We start from the raw sequence: 23341 nt of genomic DNA on the forward strand, positions 1-23341 counted from the left end.
ATTCCTGAATTCTTTTTTGTATTAACACAAGAAAGATAAAAATCAAACATTAATCTTTACGATTTTGAAAAAACACATTACTATTAAATCTAGAAACAATAATAATCACAATGTTTTCCCTCAAGTATTTAGCTAAAGTTTGATAAACAACACAAGTGATATAATGTTTTATTTTATCTTGTTTTGTCCATGATTTTTGGTAAGTCAGAGACAAAGTTGAAATGCAAGAATTTTTATTTTTCAAATTATGAGCTGTAAAATTTACCTTGAAGCCATCAAGGTAACATGCACTCCTCTTTGGGATACAAGATTAATTTATGTAAAAGTATGTTTTTAAAGCAGTTTTTAAAAGTCTTTATTACTTTATATCTAGTACAAATGAAAACATGATCTGGGCACAAGAATAAGAAAATCAATATAAAACAATGATAAAAAATTACCTTTTTTCCTGGACGACCTCTTTGTCCTGGAGTTCCCACAGTTCCTTCTACACCCTGAACATTCAATACAGAAAAGAAATACATGGTTAAAAGAAAAAAAAAACCCTCTAGAAACCTTGAATGCTCATATCAGCTAATCATTGAATTGAACACCAAGTAAAAACAAAGATTACTTTTCAACAGTTTAATGTTTATATAAGTTACTTTAAACAAGGCCACAGTAATTTAGAGGCAGTGTGACTACAAGCTGTAAAGTATATATGCACAAATGGGCCAAGACGGGAAAATTTAAATTGTTCATTAGGAAGAAAGCGACCAGGTTTTAGTATATCCATTTTAATTAATGAGAATGTGATTAAAGTAAACCCACAGGCATTTATCTCAGCACTTTCATGAGTGACATTTTTCTCACCATGTTATTGAAAGAATATAATAATCATAAAATATACCCAGTATAAGGTGAAAGAAAACTTGAAAATCTCACTAGAGAAGATTAAAGAGCTGTCCCTTGGAGAGTAGACAGAAAAAACAATACAGGGAGAAAAAGGAGGTAGTCATATTGAAGTATTTAAAATATTTTCATCTCAATTGATCATTTGTTTATCTAAACACAGCACAAGTTTGCAAAATAGGCATTTTTAAAGTAAAAAGTGGAATGCCATGCAAATTTTCAAATCAACATTACTCAGTGTAACTCATATTAAGGCAGGTTGCGAGCTCTAAAATGGCTAAGAATTAATGATAGCTTTCTTTCATTAGTTGGAAATGAAAATGGAAATTTCAAACTTCTGTCCCCAAAGCTTGGCAAAGCAAGGAAGACAAGAAATAAATCGTGGTTTACCGCTGAGCTCTGTAGGCTCTTGATAAATATTTGTTGAATGAATAAACAGATACTCAAGGAAATGACTCACGCCTTGTGCTCCCCAGCAAATGGTCTCATAGCCTCATTGAGTCACTGGATTTAGAGGCCTAAGCAGTTACAGTCCATGGAGGGAGGGTGGCTGAGTTCTGAGGATGTCTTTGGAGAGAATCAGCCTTTTGCAAAACAGGCTGATTCACCTTCATGGAGCATCTATTTTATTTTAAATCTATCTATCTGTCTGACTACCTATTATCTATCTATCTATCTATCTATCTATCTATCTATCTATCTATCATCTATCATATATCTAGCATCTATTTTCTTGTGTGTGTGTGTGTGTGTGTGTGTGTGTGTGTGTGTGTGTGTGTGTAAGCAAGGACCTCTTGCATTGCCACACAGAAATTGACACTTATGCCACTTTTTTTTTGACATCTGACTTATGCGGGCATCTTGGGAATTCAACCAGGGATTGCAGGCAATCTTTGCAAGCAAGTACCTTTAATCACTGGATCATACTCCCAGAACCTGTAATAGTTTTTAAATAAGAGTCTCTTCTGGTTTTAGCATCTAATTGTTAAACAGCCAAAGCCGATTGTTTCATTTCTAGAAGCCTCTGTTTCCTTCTTAAATAAAAAGGGTGTAGTAAAACCTTTTGGAGGGATTGCTAAGATTAAATGAGATTACAATGCTCATGAAGCTTAGAAAGGACTATATATATATTAAAGAACTCAAAAATGTGAGTTTTCACTAACTTCTGCTCTTTTTAATTTACATTATGCACTATTTAAATATATATACAGGTAATAAAAATATAATGGAAACGTACTCAGCACCCACTTTTAAAAAAGAGGACCTATATGTATATATACTTAATTGAAGCCTCATTCACAGGTAGATCTTTCCACGTGCAATACCCGCTTCTCCCACCGGGGGCATCGTTATCAGCCTGGATGTCTACTCCCATGCATTTCTTTCTACTTTTACCCTATTTATACTGGTCCTTAAGCATGATGACATTATACCCTTTTAAACCTTGAAGCAGTATCACACTTTATATAGTCTGATATTTTCTATGAACACATTTGATTTTTACCATTATCTGATGTTATCAGGGCTTTCACTCTTTTTTTTTTTTAAGATTATTGGGAACTTTAACATATGAACATACTGTAAATTGGTTGGATTCCCAGCAGGTTACCCTCTTTTGTCCCCTGTCCTCATCCCCCAATTCACTGAAGACCCTCCTCACTGAGAATATCGGTAACCACTGTGACGTTATGAATGCACCAATCAGTTCATGTCTGGAGGACAGTACCTGTAGTTTGCCTTTCAATCCTTACATTTTTCCACCCTCTCTACCCCTGTGTTTCCTGAACCTGGGGGGTGGGTGTTAGAAACTCCTTTAGTGTTGTGCTCTTGACAGCCTCTTGTTTTTTGCTTTGATGAGATTCAAACCTCCTCGGTGTCTGCTATCATCTACTTGTTACAGGATTCCACATCGTCATCAGATCATAATTTGTCCATTTTTATTAATGATTACTGCTTCCTTCTAAAGTGTACCAACAAATTAAATTCTATGTGACTATGTCAAGAGTTTCCCCCCTCCCAGGGATTTTATTTTGGAGTTGAATTTTTGGGTTTTAGATACTAGATTTTGCCACATTGTTCTCCAAAGTGGATTTGCCAATGTACACTCCCACAACAATCTGTAAAAGTTCTAATTACTTCAAATGTTCTCCCCTCCTCAGTGCTACTGAAGCCCACCTCACGAGTGCAAAACGACATATCATCTGTGATGTTAATCTACATGTAGAAGGAATGCATTATCTACTCAAAGTTTTTGCATAATCATGTATGAATTTCTCTTATCTTTTCCTTATTCTACTGAACTGTCCTTTTCTTTTTCTTCCTTCTTTCTTTCTTTCTTTTTTTTTTTTTTCCCAAGGTAGGGTCTCACTCTTGCCCAGGCTGACCTGGAATTCACTATGTAGTCTCAGGGTGGCCTTGAACTCATGGTGATCTTCCTACCTCTGCCTTCCAAGTGCTGGGATTAAAGGTGTGCACCACCATGCCTGGTTGTACTGTCCTTTTCTTAACTTACATGTAAAAATTTTATACATATTATTATTTTGTTCATTTCATATTCTACAAATCTCTTCTCTTTTTTTCTTAACATTTTATTGACAGCGTGCAAACATATAGTCAATACACCATGAACATAATCCCCTCCCTTCTCCTCCCAAGTCCCTCCTCCACTGAATCCCTTCTTTCCAAATAGTCTCTTTTATTTCAATGGCATTATTCTTCCCCCTTGGAATATGCAGGCATTGTGTAGGTAGTGTCAGCTACTGTTCATCCTTGAATCCATGGTAATCCTCTTGCCTCAGCCCCCGACTGTTGGAATTGCAGGTGTGAGTTGTTAATTTATCTAGTATGTTTAACTTTCACCTCTCAAACCTCCCCAACTATTTTTTTTAATTAAAACTGTCTTGATGTTGGCTCCTTTGTCTTTGATAAAAACTTTAAAATCAATTTTAATTCATAAAATTCTATATAAAGTCCTAATTTTTAAAGATATTATTTATTTATTTATTTGCAAGGGGAGAGAGAGAGAGAGAGAGAGAGAGAGAGAGAGAGGGAGGGAGAGTTGGGGGATGGGCATGCTAGGGCCTACTGCCACTGTAAGTGAACTCCAGATCCATGTGCCACTTTGTGCATCTGGCTTTACTTGGGTACTGGAGAATAAAACCCAGGTTGTCAGGATTTGCAAGCAAGGACCTTCAACCACTGTGCAATCTCTCCAGCCCCTCCTGAATAATTTTCTTTTCAAAGTAGGGTCTCACTCTAGCCCAGGCTGAACTGGAATTCACTATGTAGTCTCAAGGTGGCTTCAAACTCACAGTGATCCTCCTGCCTTCTGAATGCTGGGATTAAAGGTGTGCACCACCATGCCCAGCCTGAAGAAAGGTTTTTTTTTTTTTTTTTTTGGTTTCTCAAGGTAGGGTCTCATTCTGGTCCAGGCTGACCTGGAATTAACTGTCATCTCAGGGTGGCCTTGAACTCATGGCAATCCTCCTACATCTGCCTCCTGAGTGCTGGGATTAAAGATGTGCACCACCACGCCTGGCTTCTGAAGAAAGTTTTGATTAAGATAATATTAAATGTATAAACTAATTTAGAAACTAAATGGTAATTTCATGACATTTAAACTTCCAGTTCATGATCATAACCTATCTGTCCATTTATTCAGATCTTTAAAAATAAACATACCTGGAACTGGAGAGCACTTCCCTAAAAAACCAAAGGACCAAGGTTCGATTCTCCAGGACCCACATAAGCCAGATGCACAAGGAGGCACATGCATCTGGAGTTCGTTTGCAGTAGCTACAGGCCCTGGAGTGTCCATTCTCTCTCTATTTCCTCTCTATCTCTCTCTGTTTGCAAATAAATAAATAAATTAAATAAAACATACTTTTCTTAATTGTAAATGGTAACTACAAGTTTTTAAACATTTATTCCTAAGAACTTAATTTTTTCCTAACTTTATTGAAAATTCTATTTTAACACATTTTTCTAATTGTTGCTGGTAAAAAAACAACAAACCAGAATCCATTTTTATTAATTTTGCATTCAACATCATACTGAACTCCCATTGATTCTCAGAATTTGTAGGTTATTTAGTTTGTTTTGGTACCCAAAATACATATTGCCATTTATTTTATATTACTATCAATGTTATGTGAGTGATACTATGTAGAAATGGGTAGTCATGGGGCCTTGGCTTATTTCTTTAAAGTTTCCCCATTAAATATGATAGTGAAAAAATATGATAGTGAAAGTATGGAGATTAAATTTTAATGAATGCTTTTGATTCATCCATTGAGGTGGCTATATTCTTTTTTTTAAGTCATGAAATCTGAATCTCATATTTATGCCTTACAATTTTAAACCTTCACTATACTGCTGGTGTGAGTAAACTCACAAACACTTAAATGTGTCAGTACTCACAGCTACACTCAATTTAAATATTTGTTTATCAGCTCACATGTGGTGATGCTACTTGCCAACAATCAATTCAATTTAGGAATCACTATGTTTATACAAGCATTCACAATTTGAGGGCTGCCTTACACCTACTGATTGATAACAGAGGTTAGTCTCATAAAGGTGTATAACTGAGACACTTGTCATGACTTTGAAAATAAATTACACATTCATCTCCACTTTTAAACCTCAAGTTCTCTTCTCATTTCCAGTTAATAAGTATGCCTTGCAACTCAATAAGATACAGTAGCAATCATATTAGGAGTCTGAGGTTATGATCTCAAACCAAACTACTAACATCCCTGTTTATGAATATGCATCTTTTGCCCGCTGACTCTTCTAGAGAAGAAAAGATACATTCCCAGTGTGGGACAAGATCCTCACTTGTGCTCTGAAGATACTGCCTACTCACTTATTCCAGGATTTCCTTTCTCAAAGAGTCCTCACTTTCTATCACATCCTCTCTGTTGGCTCATTACCAACAGCATTCATATAGGTTTAAAGTTACTCACAAAAAATTTCTCAATCTTATGTCCCTGCCACCCTCCTTTCCTCAATCCTTCCCCTTCCTTCCTTCCTTCCTTTATTCATTCTTCCTGTACTTTTTGAGGTCCAATTTAAGTTTCCTCTTACCTTTTTTGTTTCAAGGTAGAGTCTCACTCTAGCTCAGGCTGACCTTGAATCCACTATGCAGTCTCAGGGTTGCCTTGAACTCATGGTGATCCTCCTACCTCTGCTTCCTGAGTGCTGGGTTCAAAGGCATGTGCCACCATGCCCAGCCTCCCTCTTAACTTTTTGAAAGACCTTAGCTTCGTCCTTATCAGTAGTCTTACCTTCATCTTTCCTCACCTGGACTTTTGTCCTTACTATACCATACCCATGACTCAGTGTTTTATTTTTTTTAAAATTTAGGGTCTCAGTCTAGCCCAGGCTGACCTGGAATTCACTACATAGTCTCAGGTGGGCCTTGAACTCATGGTGATCCTCTTACCTCTGCCTCCCGAGTGCTGGGATTAAAGGTGTGAGCCACCACTCCTGACTTTACCAACCAGTAGTCAGTCTTCTGGATCATTTTATTTGAATTTTTTTTTTTTTTTTACAGTGAAACCTTTTTCCTGTCTTTGTTTCCATGGCACCCTACTTTGCTTGTTTTCAACTTACAGCATCTTAAATAAAGCCTCCTCCTTTTTTACCCACCTCGAAATACTGGAGAACCCTCTCCTCTGTCATCTCTCCAGATGACCTCATCCGGTCCCCACGTCTGTAAGTACTGCCTGCATTTCAATCCCTAAATTATACAGCTGTCCTACCGAGAGCTCTCCAACTTATGGCATCTTGAATTTGTAACTGGCATATTAAACGTCATCTGTCCAAATGCGGCTCATAAACTGCCTCTCCCAACCCCCAAACCGGGCCTCTCCTCGTCTTCCCCACCTCCACTGTCATAGAGCAACATTTGGAACATTGTTCAAATTATTCACATGCTTTTTTATCCTTTTGAATATGAGGTATTACCCTTTTTCAGCCTCAGGGGCCCATATGCCTAATGAGTGGATATCTTAAAAGAGGCTTTTAAATTCTATTTTTGTTCTCTCTCTCTCTCTCTCTCTCTCTCTCTCTCTCTCTCTTTTTTTTTTGACAGCTCCCAAGCTGAATCTGAAACCCTTGGCACACAAGGCTTCTCTGAACCACAGTGCTGGCACTTTCTATCACTGTAAGGCTTCTACCACATAGTGGGGGTGAGAATGAAGGAAAGAAAAGCCTATATATATGTTTTAAGAGAGAGAGGGAGAGAATGAATGAATAATATGACAATATGAACTTTGGATAAATTTCTTTTCTTTGGTTTTGGTAGATCTTTGTTCCCCACCATTCACTGGGGGTTCAGAAAGGCACCTTCTCTCCTCTCTTGATACCACCAGGCTTATAGCCAAAGCAACATAGTCTTTCAGCAAAGTCAGATAAAGAAGACCACGCAGTTATTTTCCTTGGTTCTTATGTCATGTTGCCATATGGAACCTGTGGGAGGCAGGGAAGGTTAGGACTCTAGGAAGATTTAGCTCTGTAATGAGGGCTGAAGAAGGAATCACCTGGGCTATGGCTGAATGGGGACCACAGCAGCCTGAGAGGAGCTCTACTGAACTTAGCAAGAGAGGATAGGATGCCAGCTCTGCAAGGAAACACCCACTGGACCTGACAGAAGAAACCACAATTGTAAGACTTCATTACCAGAGCCCAGCAAATTCACAAGGGACATTACACATCCACATCCACAACAAAGTCCTCGTCCCTGACATCACAAGGCTCAAGTTTGGATGGGAATGGAAGCAAAAGACCATGGGTGATGAAGTGGAGAGATTAAGCACCTTGACTGAGCACTCACTGCCTGAAGAGACTACTCAACTACAGGATTAGCATTTGGCTGCTTTTGATTTGGAATGGTCTCTCCTCCTATCCCCCTGCTTCATCCCACTGGCCTCAAATTCACAGATATCTTCCAACCTCAGCCTCCCAAGTGCTAGAATGAAAGGCATGTGCCCATTTGGCAATGATTCTTGATTTGCTGTCAGTCATTGCTACAAGATCATAACATCTAATATCAGAGACCTTGCTGCTCTTGTTTTATGCTGCATATTCAATGCTTAGCAGAATTATTGGTTTACAGAAAGTACTAAAAACTTTGTTGAATTTATGAATGGATAGATATGTTCTATAGAATCCTAAGCTATAAGGCTGAATGAAATTCAAAAACCTAAAGGTACAAGCTAATGCTATTTTAGTCATAGATCCCTTTCTTTCAAAGATCATCTACACAGTAGCTAATGTGCTAATTTGACATATAGGCATCTTTCTGCTTGAAGCAGGGATAGAAGGAACAGAGCCATGTGAAATTATTGGCTACCTGAGAGGCTTTGAGTAGTCCCAGCCCCTTCATTATGAGTTATGTGTGAATGGAAGGAATGAGTTTCCAGCAATGTGTAGGTCTTTGGTGGGGAAGTGAGGGTTTGAACCATGGCTGCACAGTAGCCAGGATGATCCTTTTTCTTTCTGTGTTGGTTCAGATGAAACATTTCAGAAGAAACTTCAACATTGGAGTCAGAAACTGCTCAGCTGATTAAGATTTAGATCCTTTCCTTCTAAATGTCAATGCTAACAACCACAAATTCTAATTGATTATTTTTTGGGGTTTCTAATAAGACTCTCCTCATTCTACTCTTAGCAGATCAGAAAAGGCACAATTTAATATATCTAACTGATTTGAATTTTGTCCTAAAGGGATGAAACCAAATAATCTCACTTTAATATAGTCTACTTTGGAGTTCATAACTCCACATGTGTTTAGATCTTAGATATCACAGTGGCAAAATTTTTAGAAATGGATGAAAGACCATAAATCAGGCAGATGTTTCTTTTCTAATATAGAGTTATGCACTTAGGCAACTGCACATTTTAGCATAGAATTCAAGCATGAAATTTGCCCTTTTCTTCTATTCAAAGAAGTATATAGCTTGGATGTAAAATTTGTTGACTAATGTTTTTTCCTACCTTAGTATTCCAACATAGGTCTCATTCTTACTCTTTCAGGAAGTAGGAAGAGCTTCTTCAAAAAAAAAAAAAAATCAAAGCTTTTTTCCTTTCTTTCACTCTTTCTTGTTTATTTTGTAAGAATCCAAGGTAGCATCTTTGTGACATTGCCCAAGGAACAATTTTAAAAGTACAAAATAAACCTAACATCAGGCTGCCTGATTAAGCAATAGTTCCTTGGATCACAAAATTCTTTTGAAAAAAATATGCCATGGTATTTTTATGGAGTTTATAAGCTGAAAGACATTTAAGATTCCAAAGAGAACAACAAAAAGAATTAAAAAAAAAAAAAAAAGGAAACACACATGTGTTGTTGCAAAAAAAAAAAAAAACAAAAAAGTACCAAAGATGTGCACTAGGCAGGGCCAGTCCTGGGAAGAATTATGAAGCAGATGAAATCTGTGTTTATCATTTTTCCATGCTTTGTTTTGAGTGTCTTTTTCATCTCTGCTCTCTCCATCACCAGCTGTCTTGCTGGATAATTTCTCTCTAACGTGCCCACATTGCTGTCAGCAATATACTTAAGCCCTTTCCCTAAGTTCTAGGTTCTTATTTCCCATGGACTGTTATAATTCTGCTAGGGAATCAAGCTAGTTGCTTTTAAAAGTCCATGCTGTAACAAGTCCATTGCACACATGAACTCACATCAGATAGGGTTACCTGAAAATGCTGCACATGGTGGGGCCAGTGAACCTTTCTGTTACAGACAGGGAAAGGGCTTGAGAGGTCACTCCACTTCCCAGATGAGCTAATGGAAGTTATAGGTTGCCTGGGAGGGGTAGTCATTTTCTTCTGTAGCATAGCCACTCTAAGAATCAAGAATTAGGAGTGGCATAAGACTGGGATGTGGGATACAAGAAGGTAATGTTGTTAAAATATAATATGTGTCTATGACAAGGTAAAAAGAGACAAATAAAAATTGACTGACTGTGACAATGATTGAATCAAAACAGACCAGTGACTAGTTGGGAAAAAGGGAATCAGTGGAGGGGGAATTGGGGAGGGAAGCCAAGGAGAATGGTGGGGGGGGGGTAGGATTATGGTTGTATTATGTATGCACATGTTTTTAAATAACAATTTAAAAATTGATACGAAAAGTCCATGCTAAGGTATAAGTTAGGCACACACACACACACACACACACTCTCTCTCTCTCTCTCTCTCCCTCTCTCTCTCTCTCTCTCTCTCTCTCTCTCTGTCCTGCCCCCTCTCTCTCAGGTACTAAGGACCAAACCCAGAACCTTATGCGTACTAGACAAATGATCTTTCACTGAGCAGTAAGTCCAGCTCCAAGGGACATAAATTTGTCAAGAATCTTCAGGAATCACAAGTTCCTGGCACTTCTCACTTAGCTCTGTGAGTCCAGCCTGATGCTAATGGAAAAGAAATAAATTCTCTAAAAACGATGAAATCTATCAAGAACCCTAGGAAGGCAAGACACAGTTCCCCACACTGGGTTTTGAGATGAAGAGGTCAGAAAGCAAGGAATGCGCACCAGCAGGTCGCGGGCTGTCCTCTCTTGTACAAGCCTCTCAGCTGGGAGTCTGAGTGGTTTTGGTTGCAAAAGGGGAATACTGACATGTTTCAATGTATATAAATGAGTATGTATTGTTTAGCGTCTGGACCAAAAATCAAGAGTTCTGGAAGGATCCTTAAAGCTTTGTATGTGCCGGCACACAATGACCATCACAGTTGTTCTCGTCCAAGAGCACAGAGGAGAAATAGGTGATCAACTACGATGGGAAACCTGGACAGAACAGTGGTTCAATTTTTTTTCTTCGAGTTAAGGTCTCACTCTAGCTGAGGCTGACCTGGAATTCATTCTGTAGTCTCAAGGTGGCCTCGAACTCACAGTGACCATCCTACCTCTGATCCTGAGTGCTGGGATTAAAGGCGTGTGGCACCATGCCCAGCTCAATTTGCTAATGCTCAGAAATAGGTGATGCTTCTGGTATCGCCTCATTCTTAAAGGCCATTTTGAAATGTACAGTTGCAGTCATCTATGAGTTCAAGGAAGTTGTGTTATCACATTATTTTAATTACCACAAAAGGAATTACAGTGGTGGGTTAGGTGTCAGTGATGAGCCAGTTAAAGCTTTGCTTTGGTATTTGCTGTCTTTTTCTACATAGAGCTTTCCACTTGGAGCAGCAACTTAAGTGAACTGACTGGGGCTGGGCTGTATCATTGTAGATAAATGAATGACCTAGAGGTTGGAATCTAGAGGAAGAGAAATCCAGGCAGAGAAGTACATAGCAATCACCAGCTGTGTACATCACTGCTTAGTCTCCTGGATGTGTCTACATGATGGATTCATTCATGACTAGCTCCTCAGTCTTCACGGAGCCCCCGTGTGGAAAGATGAGCAGAGAAACCCTGTGGTTTATGGGAACGAGACAGAATGTGCTTTTAAATAGGTATCATCTCCCTGGGAGAAGGTCTTTACATGCTCAAAAGATAACTCTGACTCTTTAAAAGGCTCGAGGAAGATTGCCAGAGCCCAGAGGAGAGATAAATCACTTTTGGTACAGATCATAAGGGGTGAACACAAGAAGAGAACACTCTCCAGAGTCAAGAAGACTTAGAGCTCAGTTAGAAACAATTGTGCTGTGCTTTCTAAAGATGCCAGACAGGAAAGATGAAGCAGGCAGGTAAAATAGGGTGATGACCAAAAACCTGCTTGTGGAAGAAACTTACAAGTTATCATGTGTTTAACCCAAGGAGAATGTGTTCTCATTATCTCTTCCCTTTTTACATTTACCTCAAGTTGAGAGAATTTGTTTACTATGACATTTAGAATTTCTTTGAAAGTAATATAATTCAGGATCAGATAACACTAGCCTATATTATGCTTGTGAAGGGAATTTTATCCTGGAGCTAGGATATGCTGCAATAGCTGTAATGTCCATTCTTTGAATAAAGACCCCAAACATTCAGGCAAACTAAATGTGAAACAACACAAATGCTTTAGGACAGAAATTCCCTGGTTCATGGAAAAAGTGTCTTTTTTTTTTTTTTTTGCATCTTAAGAGGACTAATACTTAAAGTTTCTTTGTCACTCTTTCATGACACAGTTCAACACCCCCAACTGCCTCCTAGATGGACATATATAAGGAGAAGAAAGCACATGTGCATGTGTGTGTGTATGCATGTGTATATTCAGGTATGGAACTCGCTATTTGGAAATGAACCCAGCAGTACTTACTAGAAGTCCCATTGGACCCGGTATACCCAAGGGTCCTGTACTTCCTGGTAAGCCCATCTCTCCTTTTTCTCCATCTTCTCCAGGAAGACCTCTTCTTCCTGGGGTCCCCTAGAACCCAATGAAAGACAACTTTAAAAGAGACACAATTGCTGGGTGTGGTGGAACACACCTTCAATCCCAGCACTCAGGAGGCAGAGGTAGGAGGATTGCCATGAGTTCGAGGCCACCCCGACACTGCATAATTAAATTCAGGTCAGCCTGGACCAGAGTGAGACCCTATCTCAAAAAACCAAAAAGAGAGATAGAGATAGAGAGAGAGATAGAGAGAGAGAGAGAGAGAGAGAGAGATATGAACTTTTTATTTAGCACAGAAGGATAATTATGCCCAGTATTTTCGAGATTTAATAAAACATCTATTTATACATAAAATTACAGTTTACCTTTAAGCCATCTTTTCCTTGGAGACCTTCTTCTCCAGGAGCACCTGGCTCGCCCTGTTTTATTTTGTAACAGGAACAGTAAGATTAATATTTCACTCACTTTATGCCTTATGTAATACCATTTATCTTAGTTTATTTTTACCCGCAGCATCTGTAGAAAGTAGCAGGCTTATATTCATTTATTTCTGCTTTGAATTTATCTGCAAAGAGGATTTGACAGTACAATAAGCATGATTTAATTTGCCTTGCATAGATTTAGATAGAGATCATTTAAATAGGCAGAGCCTCATAAATTCAAATACAAGATGGTTCCAGGATATTAATGCATTTTTTGACAAATATAGATAACATATTCACTGGAAGCTCTGGAAATTTCTATAGTGATATATGTGTTTCTTAGTTCAAGGACAGTAAATACTGCCATCTCCAAAAAATATAGTTCCTTACTATAATGAGTTTACATGGGTGAATAAAACTTGATTCGGTTATGATCACTCTACCAGGTTTTGAGTTTCTGTATTTTCTTCCTTACAGAGAGACAAAGATTAGAGCCATGATACACCAAGTATCTGGCTTATACAGGACATGTAGAAACAGACCACAGTTCAAAAACTGTTTAAGTGTTGGCTCTCTCGATGATTAAACTCACCAGTACTTATTCATACCGGCTCTCTTGACAACTGCATTCGCTAGCACTTACTTATACCAGCTCGTAGATGAATAAACTCATTAGTACTTATTCATACTGGCTCTCTTGAAACCTAAACTCACCAGTACTTATTCATGCCAGCACTCTTGAAAACTAAACTCACTGGCACTTATACATACTGGGTCTCTTGGCAACTCGACTCACTGGTACTTACTTATTCTTAGCTGCTTCATTTCTCCATTACTGGCCTTTCTATTACCCTTACCTCCCACACAGACCCCTGGGAAAATAAAAAGTAACAAGCCAGCTGCCAAAATATATCTCCCTACTTATCTTTTAAAAAAATTATTTTATTTTTATTTATTTGACAGAGAAAGAGAGGGAGGAAGGGAGGGAGAGAGAGAGAAAGAGAGAGAGAGAGAGAGAGAGAGAGGGAGAGAAAATGGGCACACCAGAGCCTCTAGCCGCTGCAAATGAACGCCAGATGTGTGTGCCCCCTTGTGTATCTGGCTAACGTGGGTTCTGGGGAATCGAACCTGGGTCCTTTGGCTTTGCAGGCAAGTGCCTTAACTGCTAAGCCATCCCTCCAGCCCCCTACTTATCTTTTAGTGAACAAATATCTAATTTTATCTTGGACACTTATCTTAGGGAAAAAAACCCCACAATTTACCGTAGCTTAAAATAAAGATTTTCTGTATTAGCATAACTTCTCTAAGCTATTGAGTTATAATTATTCACAATATTTTCTTAGTGTCTTATTGGCTTCACATAATTGTAGGTTGGTTTTTCTTTGTTATGTGTATGCACATACACATGCTTGTGTACATGTGGGTGCATATGTGTGCAGATGCATGTGTTCATGTGTATTTGTAAAGGCCAAAGGCCAACCCTGGGTGTCATCCTCTGGAACTCCATCCATTTACTTTGAGACAGGGTCTCTCAGTAGCCTGGAGTTCACCAATTAGTCTAGACTAGCTGGCAAAGCAAACCTGTGCGACCTTTGTTTCTGCCTTCCCAGCACTGAGACGACAGGCATAGCCATCGACATCCAGCTTATTTTTAATGGGTTCTGAAGACTGAATGAAGGTCCTCATTCTTGCAAGTGAAGTACTTTATTGACTTAGCTATGTCTCCCCAGGTCTGAGGGGAGATAGCTCAGTCACCTACATGTTTATGTTTATTTTCAAACATAAATCTGATTTTGATCTTTAAACAGGAAGATGCCTGTTAGCTTTAAAAATATCCTGAGAGATGATCCATGGTACTTGTGAATTTCTTCTTACTGCTACCTTAAGTGATAATCACAGTGACTCTGAATTTTTGGTAAGGGCTCTTGAGAGCGTGCCTAATTTTGAAAAAAGTATGTATAGGCTTAGGATTCTACATACGTAAAATAGAATGTGATTTTTTTTAAGTTATGATATGAGGACATTTTGTGGTACACCAGAAAGGTTTGTTACACCACTTTTTTGATGGGTTTTGGGTGGTGAGTTTTGAAACAAGTGGGTCAGCACATTAAACTGGTTTCTTAGAACACAATCATCAAGTCTCAGGGACCACTGTGGAAGAAGGGCAGAAAGATTGCGAGAGCAGCATGGAGGAAGAAGTATCCTGAAGCATTGTCCCTCCCTCCCCCGAGACTGACTGATACAATCATAGCCCCATGGTGAATGCCACTTACCCCTCTGAAGAGAGCCCTCAGTGGAATGGGAGTGGAGAAGAGGAGATATAAAAAGGGGGGAAATGGGACCAACATACGATTTGTTCATAATGTTAAGTTGTTAATTAATAATAATAAAAAAAACCTGGTTTCTTGTAGGTACTCACTCGTAATCCTGGTTCCCCAGCTGTTCCAACACTGCCCATGGGTCCAGCATCTCCCTGGAGAGCAAAAGGGAGACTAAACTGTTTTTGCTAACATTGTTTGTTTAATTACAGAACATATATTACAAGAGCTAGGATTCCAAGATCCTTTCCATTCTGTCCCCTGTCCTTCCCCCACCTTCCAAATGGGCTTTTGTTTACATGCTGAATTCATCTCAAATGTGGAATATTTTCATAACAGTTTAGATACTCCTTTTATTTTTAGGAAAGTTACCTTGGCACCTGGTTCTCCTTGCAGACCAGCTTCTCCCTCAATGCCTGGAGGTCCCTAAAATAGAGTGATTGGACACATTACAATCAGAGCAATGACCCCTGAAGAAGGCAGTAAGTTAGCTCAAAGGTAAGACATCTGAGTCCAGAAGAGGGTCTTTTCTGTCCCCCTTCAGAGCACAAGACTAGGTACTTTTGGGAGGACTTTTACCTATTCACATTTCTAAAGAACTTCATATAGAAGCAGGAATTTTAAGATCATTTCCCCCCCTCAGTCTTCATTAGAGAAAGGAAAATCAACTACTTTCTACTACATCATGTGTCCTGCCCCCAGACACAGAGGTGTTCTTTCACCTTTTTAATTTTTATTTATTTATTTAATGTGTGTGTGTGTGTGTGTGTGTGTGTGTGTGTGAGAGAGAGAGAGAGAGAGAGAGAGAGAGAGAGAGAGAGAGAGAGAGAGAGAGAGAGAAAGAGAGAGAATGGGCATGCCAAGGCCTGTTGCTATTGTGAGTGAATTCCAGACCTGTGTCACTTTGTGTATCTGGCTTTACCTGGGTACTGGGGAATTGAACTTAGCCCTTCAGGTTAAAATAACTTTTCTTTTTTGGTTTCCAGCATCTACTTCTATAACTGAGAACATCTTGATGGGTCATCTTGCTAATAGGTTAGTTCCCTAATACCATCCATTTCAAAAAAAACCCTTCATTTCTCTAACTTTTAAATAGCTTTTATATTAATTATTTTGTCGGTTACATTTGTAACTTCTTTAGAGTTTTGAAAATCAATGCAGTGAATACTTAAGAAGAATCTTGGTGCCAAACTACCTGGGATTATGTTCCTCCTCATAAATGATAAAATTTAATAATTCACTCTATGATTAAGACTCTCTCATAGAGAATGCAAAGTCTCTTTGGTCTTCTATCATAACAAAATTGCTTTCAATCTGATCAGTCTCCCCAGTCCTGATTTTTTCCCCCATCTCTGCCTCTCTTAACTTCTTTGATTTCTTAGGCTAAATCAATAGCTCATCTTATGATCTACGGGGTATTTCTGTTACATCAATACTGAACCAGCACTTTAAAGCACCTTGCCATTTATAAACTCGGATAAAGGCTTCTGGGAAAACATGACATGTTTTAACAAGGAGGCCCACACAAGCTGAGAGGCACCCCTTGGGATGTAGATTCTGGAGGCAAACTACTTACATTTGAATCTCAGGTCTATGTTACCCTTAGTTACTATGCTTGAATAATTTTACCTTAGCGTCTACAGCTATGAAATAGGTTTATTCATTACTGTACTCCTTGCTGCAACCAAATAACATAGTTTAAGGAAGGAAAGGTTTATTCTGGCTTACAGTTTAGAGGGGTTACATTCTATCACGGTGGGGAAGGCGTGCGGGAGGGACAGGAGGCTGTCTGGTCACATTGCAGCCATAGTCAGGAAACAGAGAGCGAACAGGGAGCAGAGGGTGAGCAGAAAGAGAGGCTGGCTCTCAGTGGTCCACTTCCCCCAGCAAGGCTCTATCTCCTCAAGTTTCCACAACTTTCCCAAACAAACCTGTCAGCTGGTGACTACATGTTTAAACACAAGATCCCAGCTGGCTATACTGGCTCATGCCTTTAGTACCAGCCCTGGGATCCCATTGCCTTGAGTTTAAGACAAGCTTGGGGCAACAGAGTGAAGTCCAGTTCAGCCTGGGCTACAGTGAGACACTGCCTTAAACTCCCCCTCCCTGAAAAAAAAACAACACTAGATTCAAGTCACAGCAATAACAAAAATAACTGTCTCTGTTTCATTAAGTTGTGAAAATACATTAATACAGTAAGCTATGTAAATGCTACTACCTTCATAGAAGGTGCTCTATATTATGTATCATTATAATTAATAATTAATAAATAATTTTAATTAATAATAATAAAATCATAATTCATTTTTCCTGTCTCAGTTTCCATTTTTTACTTGTCAATGGGCATTATTTCCTTAAAATTGCCTACTGCACACCTAATTAGTATCAAAGCAGAATTGTTATTCACTCTCTAAAATTTCCTTCAAGTTGTGAGGTATGGCTTCTCCAAGCTTTCTCTAGGCTCAGAGGATGCGGCATAGTGTTGGGTGTAAGCGTTACGTTCGGGTCACATCACCTCCGCTACTTGTATTTTGCTGTGGACAGATCAGCAGCAGGTTATGGTGTTTCCCTCTCAATGCTTTCTTTCCTGGACTCAGGAAAAGGCAGGGCCATGTCTGTCACAAACCCTAGCAATCTGGGAATAATTTCTGACATCTTTTTCTGCTTTGCTTTCCAAATTCCACAAATACAAAGGGTCCGCAGAGTTTATATAACAAGTATTTCTACCTCTACTGTTTCTCAGCAGTTATCAGCTTTGCTTTCTTTTTTCCCTCTTCCCTCACTCTCTTCCTCTGACTTTTCTTTCTCTTTTCCTCAACTTCCTTCTTTCTTTTCCTTCACCTTCCTTTTTTCCTTTCCTCCCCTCCCTCCCTCCCTCCCTTCCTCTCTCTCTCTCTCTCTTTCTCTTTCTTTCTTTCCTTCCTTTCTCCCTCCCTCCCTTCCTTCCTCTCTATCCCTTTATTTCTTCCTTCCTTTTACCTTCCTTCCTTTCTTTCTTTCTTTCTTTCTTTCTGTCTTTCTTTCTTTCTTTCTTTCTTTCTTTCTTTCTTTCTTTCTTTCTTTCCTTCCTTCCTTCCTTCCTTCCTTCCTTCCTCTTCCTCCTTCATCTTTCTCTTTCTTTCTTTCTTGTTTTTTTAGGTAGGGTTTTACTCTAGTCCAGGCTAACCTGGAATTCACTATGTAGTCTCAGGGTGGCCTTGAATTCATGGTGATCCTCCTACCTCTGCCTCCCAAATGCTGGGATTAAAGGTGTGCACCACCAGGCCTGGCTTGTTTGCATCCTTCCTTCCTTCCTTCCTTCCTTCCTTCCTTCCTTCCTTCCTTCCTTCCTTCCTTCCTTCCTTTCTCTCTCTCTTCTCTTCCTTTATTCCTCCCTGTCTCCATTCCTTCTTTCCTTCTCTCTCTCTCTCTCTCTCTCTCTCTCTCTTGAGTTTAAGACAAGCTTGGGGCAACAGAGTGAAGTCCAGTTCAGCCTGGGCTACAGTGAGACACTGCCTTAAACTCCCCCTCCCTGAAAAAAAAAAAAAACACCAGATTCAAGTCACAGCAATAACAAAAATAACTGTCTCTGTTTCATTAAGTTGTGAAAATACATTAATACAGTAAGCTATGTAAATGCTACTACCTACATAGAAGGTAGTAGCATTTCTTTCTTTTTGAGTTAGGGTCTTATTCTGTAGCCTGGAAGTCACTACGTAACTCGGGTTTATTTACCTGGAACTCACAGAGGTTCTCCTGCCTCAAGTCCTCAACTGCTGGGATTTCAAGCATGACCCACAATGCCAGCTTCAGCAGCCTTTTATATATAGACTTGTCATTATTTTGTCTTCACAAATCCTTCTCCCATCCAGCTACTAGAAATATTTTTTTAAAATATAAATCTGACTTTATCATTGTTTTGTTTATATAATTACATGATAGTCTGAAAAAATGTTCAAGCTTTTTAATAAATTTGACAAGAGTTTGCATAATTTCCCTCTAATTCAGTCACTACTTTGAGTTTTAATATAGAATACTCCATTGTTTCATAGTTGAAAGTTCTCACTCATACTATCCTCTTTTCTGGAGTTACCTTAATCTTAGGTGTATCCCTTCTTTTCTGACAGCTATATCTCTTTTTGTATAACTACTTTTGTATACACACACACATAGGTGTTTTGCAAGTAGGGCAAAGCCACCATGGGTTTGCTCTGGCATTTCTTTTTCAGCATCTGCATACAAATCTAACTTTTCACAATATAATGCTCATTTTACGTAACTGTAGTGTGAAATAGATTATTAACTCCAAAAGGCGCCAGCGACCTTCTCTTAGTTATTCTTGCCCTTCCAGCTGATAGTGCATAGTAAGAAGGCATGGCCAAGTCCAAGAATCAGCAATAGATTTACAAACCAGAGCTCATGAGGGAGGAGAAAAGTTTCACAGGGATTGATTAACAGGTCTGTAGAGGCTGAACATTCTATTGTGTGAGGGAATTGGCACTTACCCTCAAGACGATGCTAACTCTCACAGAATCTGAAGAGTGTTGTAAGAAAGATAAACAGGCAACAAGCAGCTCGTGCATGATGAAAGCTAAGCGTGCGTGGGATCAGAGTGGAGGTGCGCAAGGCTTTCAGGAGAACGAGGAGGGAAAGACGTATCTGAGGCAGTGAGGCTTAGTGGAAGAGAAAAGAAAGACTGCTGTGGTGGTGCACACCTTTCATCCTACCACTCAAGAGCAGAGGCAGGAGAACTGCGTTGAGTTCAAGGCACCCTGAAAGTACATAGTGAGTTCCAGGTCAGTCTGGGCTAGAATGAGACCCTACCTTGAAAAACTAAACAAAGAGGTAAAGGGGGGGGGGGAGATAACTGAAGAGAACAAGGTAGGAGGAGTACTCTAGGATGACCCTCAGTTTTGGGTCACTGGGGACAAGTTGTATCTTTCAATAAGACGGGAATGAAACTGAGAAGACATGCAGAAAAGGAATGGATTTGAATGTTGAACTTAAGACACTTATGGGATATCAAGGTGGATATTTAGAAAGACCAACAGGGAGTCGGTCACTGACACTAAGGAGAAAGGCATGTATTAGAGCTCTCAAAATAATATTGGTAATCAAAGGCGCCTTGTTACTACTATTGCTAAGCTGAGGACGGCACATATCAAGACTGGGAAGGGCCAATGAAGAACTATTAAGGCATTCTAAATCAGCAAAGGGAAAAGCTCTACTCATTTTCTTTGTTTTATCATTTCAATGAGATTATTGATACAAGAAAACTTTATATGTGTAAATTAGGTCTACAAAATAATTGTTTCTGCTTTTAATGGGATATGTTGGGTTTGACTTTCTAAAAATAAAGAATATAAAACTATTCTTTGTATACACACACACACATGCACACACGCACGCACACGCACATGCACACACACACACACATTCACCTTAAGAAACTGACGAAATGACTGGCTGCTGCTCTCACAACCCATAATCCATAGCCTCATGGCAATGCCAGCAATCCCATGGAGGAGGGCCCTCAGTGAAATGGGGAAAGGGAGGAGGAAAATAAATGATACCAACATATGGTGCGTCCATACAAAATACAAACTTAATAAAAGATATTTAAATAAAAATAATAAGCCACAAGAAGAAATTACCTCCACTCCCATTTCACCAGGAGGTCCAGCATCGCCTGGTGGTCCTCGTGGTCCCTATATACAAATAAAATTCAGGACATGAGACTCAAAGTTTATTCTTCTTCAATAAACACATCTACATAAATATGGAATTAGTAGTACAGTATCTACTACAAACAAGTTCCAGTAAATAAGTTATCAGCATAATACTTTACTGTCTTATGAAAATTACATACTTAATTGATTGTGCTGTTTCATGAATGATGCTAAGTTTGGATTCAAGAGAAAAAAATCAGAAAAGGAGTATCATTCATATTTTATCTCCTAATCCACTCATTCACTCAACAAATACTTAACAAGCACTTAATAATCTTCAAATACTGTGGTTAGGGATTTTACATGTTACCTTGTTTAGTGAGTAGGGTAATCATGCATCTATATTTAATAAGCCTGGCAAATATGTGACAAATGAAATATTTTAAAGGGACAAATGTATGATCTCTTTCTGTCTGGAGTTTTGCCTTTCCCAGAATGATGTGTCACTAGAACTAAGCACAGATAGCTTCTTAGATAGACTTTTCCATTCAGTAATGTACTCTTATGGTTATTCTATGGATATTTTTGGCATAATAGCTTATTTTTTGGTAAAAATTATTTGTGCATGTACATATCAGGGTCTCTTGCTGCTGCTAAAGAATACCAGACACATATCATTTTTTAAAAAAATTATTTATTTATGAGAGAGAGAGAGGAAGAGGAAGAGAAAGAGAGAGAGAGAGGAGATAATGGGCGCACCAGGGCCTGTAGCTGCTGCAAATGAACTCCAGATGTATGTGCCACCATGTGCATCTGGCTTACATGGGTTCTGGGGAATCGAACTTGGGTGCCTAGGTTTGCAGGCAAACACCTTAACCAGTGAGCAATCTCTCCAGCCCACATGTGCCATTTGTTGTGTCTGACTTTACCTGGGTACTGGAGGACGGAACCCAGGCTGGCAGGCTTTGTAAGCAAGCAAACCACTGAGCCATCTCCCCAGCCCAAGCTCATCTTTTGATGCTGAATAATTCAATTGCATAAATGTAACAGCATTCCCATTTGTTTATGGAAGGACATTTGCCTTTCAGGTTGCTATAACAAAGTTATGTAAACTAATAGAAATAATCAAAGAAATTCAGTTCTCACAGTTTTGGGGGCTGTAAGAACAAGAAGCCAGCAGGTTCTGTATCTGATAAGATTCCACATTATTATTATTTTTTTAAAGTTTTTTGAGGTAGGGTCTCATTCTAGCCCAGGCTGACCTGGAACTCACTATGTAGTCTCAGGGTGGCCTTGAACTCATGGAAATCTTCCTACCTCTGCCTCACGAGTGCTGGGATTAAAGGCGTGTGCCACCATGCCCAGCCACATTATTTTTTTTAAATGTTGCTCTTTATTAATTTGAGAGAGAGAGAGAGAGAGAGAGAGAAAACAAAGGGTGTGCCAAAGCCTCTAGCCACTGCAAACAAGTTCCAGATGCATACACCACTATGTGCATCTGGTATACGTGAGTCCTGGGAAATCAAACCGGGGTCCTTAGGCTTTACAGGCAAATGCCTTAACTGCTAAGTCATCTCTTCAGCCCAAGATTCTACACTCTTATTCATATGACAGGAGAAGTGAGCAAGCTTGCAGGCATCGCACTGGAGCACCACTCTCAGAGTTAAAGAGCCTAATGTCATGATGATCTATCCAATGCCCAAAGCTCCCACCTCCTGATTACCATTACACTAAGGGTTTGAATTTCAACATATACATTTTGAAGTAGCACAACCAGGCCACAGCAATTTTGGCAACCATAAATAAGCTATAAGCTAAAAACATTCATGTACAGTTTTTTTTTGTGTGTGAACATAAGGTTTTCAGTCATTTCAGTAACAAGAAATGTGATTACTAGATCATCTGCTAAAAGTAGATTCAGCCTTGTATTTACAAACTATCTTGCAAGTGACTGTACCATTTCACATTCCCACCAGCATCCTTGAGAGTTCCTGATGCTCTATAGCATCATCACCATCTGGCACTATCAGGGTTTTAATCATTGATTCTAATAGCTGTACAATGGCATGCCATTTAAATGACATATGACATTGAGCATACTGTCACATGGTTGTCATGACATCTTATCTGGTGTGGTGTCTGCTCAGATCTTTTGTCCACTTTTAAATTATTGACTTGTAGCCGGGCATGGTGGTGCATGCCTTTAATCCCAGCACTCAGGAGGCAGGTGTAGGTGGATCGCCTTGGGTTCAAGGCCACCGTGAGACTACATAGTGAATTCCAGGTCAGCCTGAGCTAGAGTGAGACCCTACCTCGAAAAAGTAAATTAAAAAAAATTATTGACTTGTAAGATATTTCATATTTTGGACACAAGTCTTTTTTATCAGGTATAGTCTTTGCAAATGTTTACTCTCAAGTCTGTGGTAGTGTTTTCAATTAATTTGTAGTTGGTCTATGATACATTTTGAGGCTGTGTATGTGTAGTTGTGTGTGTGTGTGTGTGTGTGTGTGTGTGTGTGTGTGTGCTCATGTGTGTGTTTGAGAGCAAGAAGTGTAAGGTTGTATCTTGATTCACTTAAATTTTTTTATTTATGAGAGAGAGAGAGAGAATGGGCACTCCAGGGAACTCAGCCACTGCAAACAAACTCCCAAAGCATGTGCCACCTTGTACATCAGGCTTATGTGGGTCCTGGCGAAACAAACCTGGGTCATTTGGGCTTTGTAGGCTAGCACCTTAACTGCTA

At 39.2% G+C, this 23341-nt stretch overlaps 1 protein-coding gene across 2 annotated transcripts in view; it reads right to left on the reverse strand.

The window, feature by feature from the left end:
- The window catches only part of Col24a1 (collagen type XXIV alpha 1 chain), a 298351-nt gene that overhangs the window by 88903 nt on the left and 186107 nt on the right, over positions 1-23341 (reverse strand). For both annotated transcript variants that reach the window (XM_045137919.1, XM_045137918.1), the window contains exons 33-38: positions 20583-20636; positions 15322-15375; positions 15051-15104; positions 12575-12628; positions 12135-12242; positions 441-494 (exon numbers count right to left, since the gene is read on the reverse strand). In XM_045137919.1, coding sequence (XP_044993854.1) covers positions 441-494; positions 12135-12242; positions 12575-12628; positions 15051-15104; positions 15322-15375; positions 20583-20636 — 378 coding nt within the window. The remainder of the gene's footprint in view (positions 1-440; positions 495-12134; positions 12243-12574; positions 12629-15050; positions 15105-15321; positions 15376-20582; positions 20637-23341) is intronic.

Source organism: Jaculus jaculus, chromosome 19 (genome assembly GCF_020740685.1).
Source record: "Jaculus jaculus isolate mJacJac1 chromosome 19, mJacJac1.mat.Y.cur, whole genome shotgun sequence".
NCBI classification, from domain to species: domain Eukaryota; kingdom Metazoa; phylum Chordata; class Mammalia; order Rodentia; family Dipodidae; genus Jaculus; species Jaculus jaculus.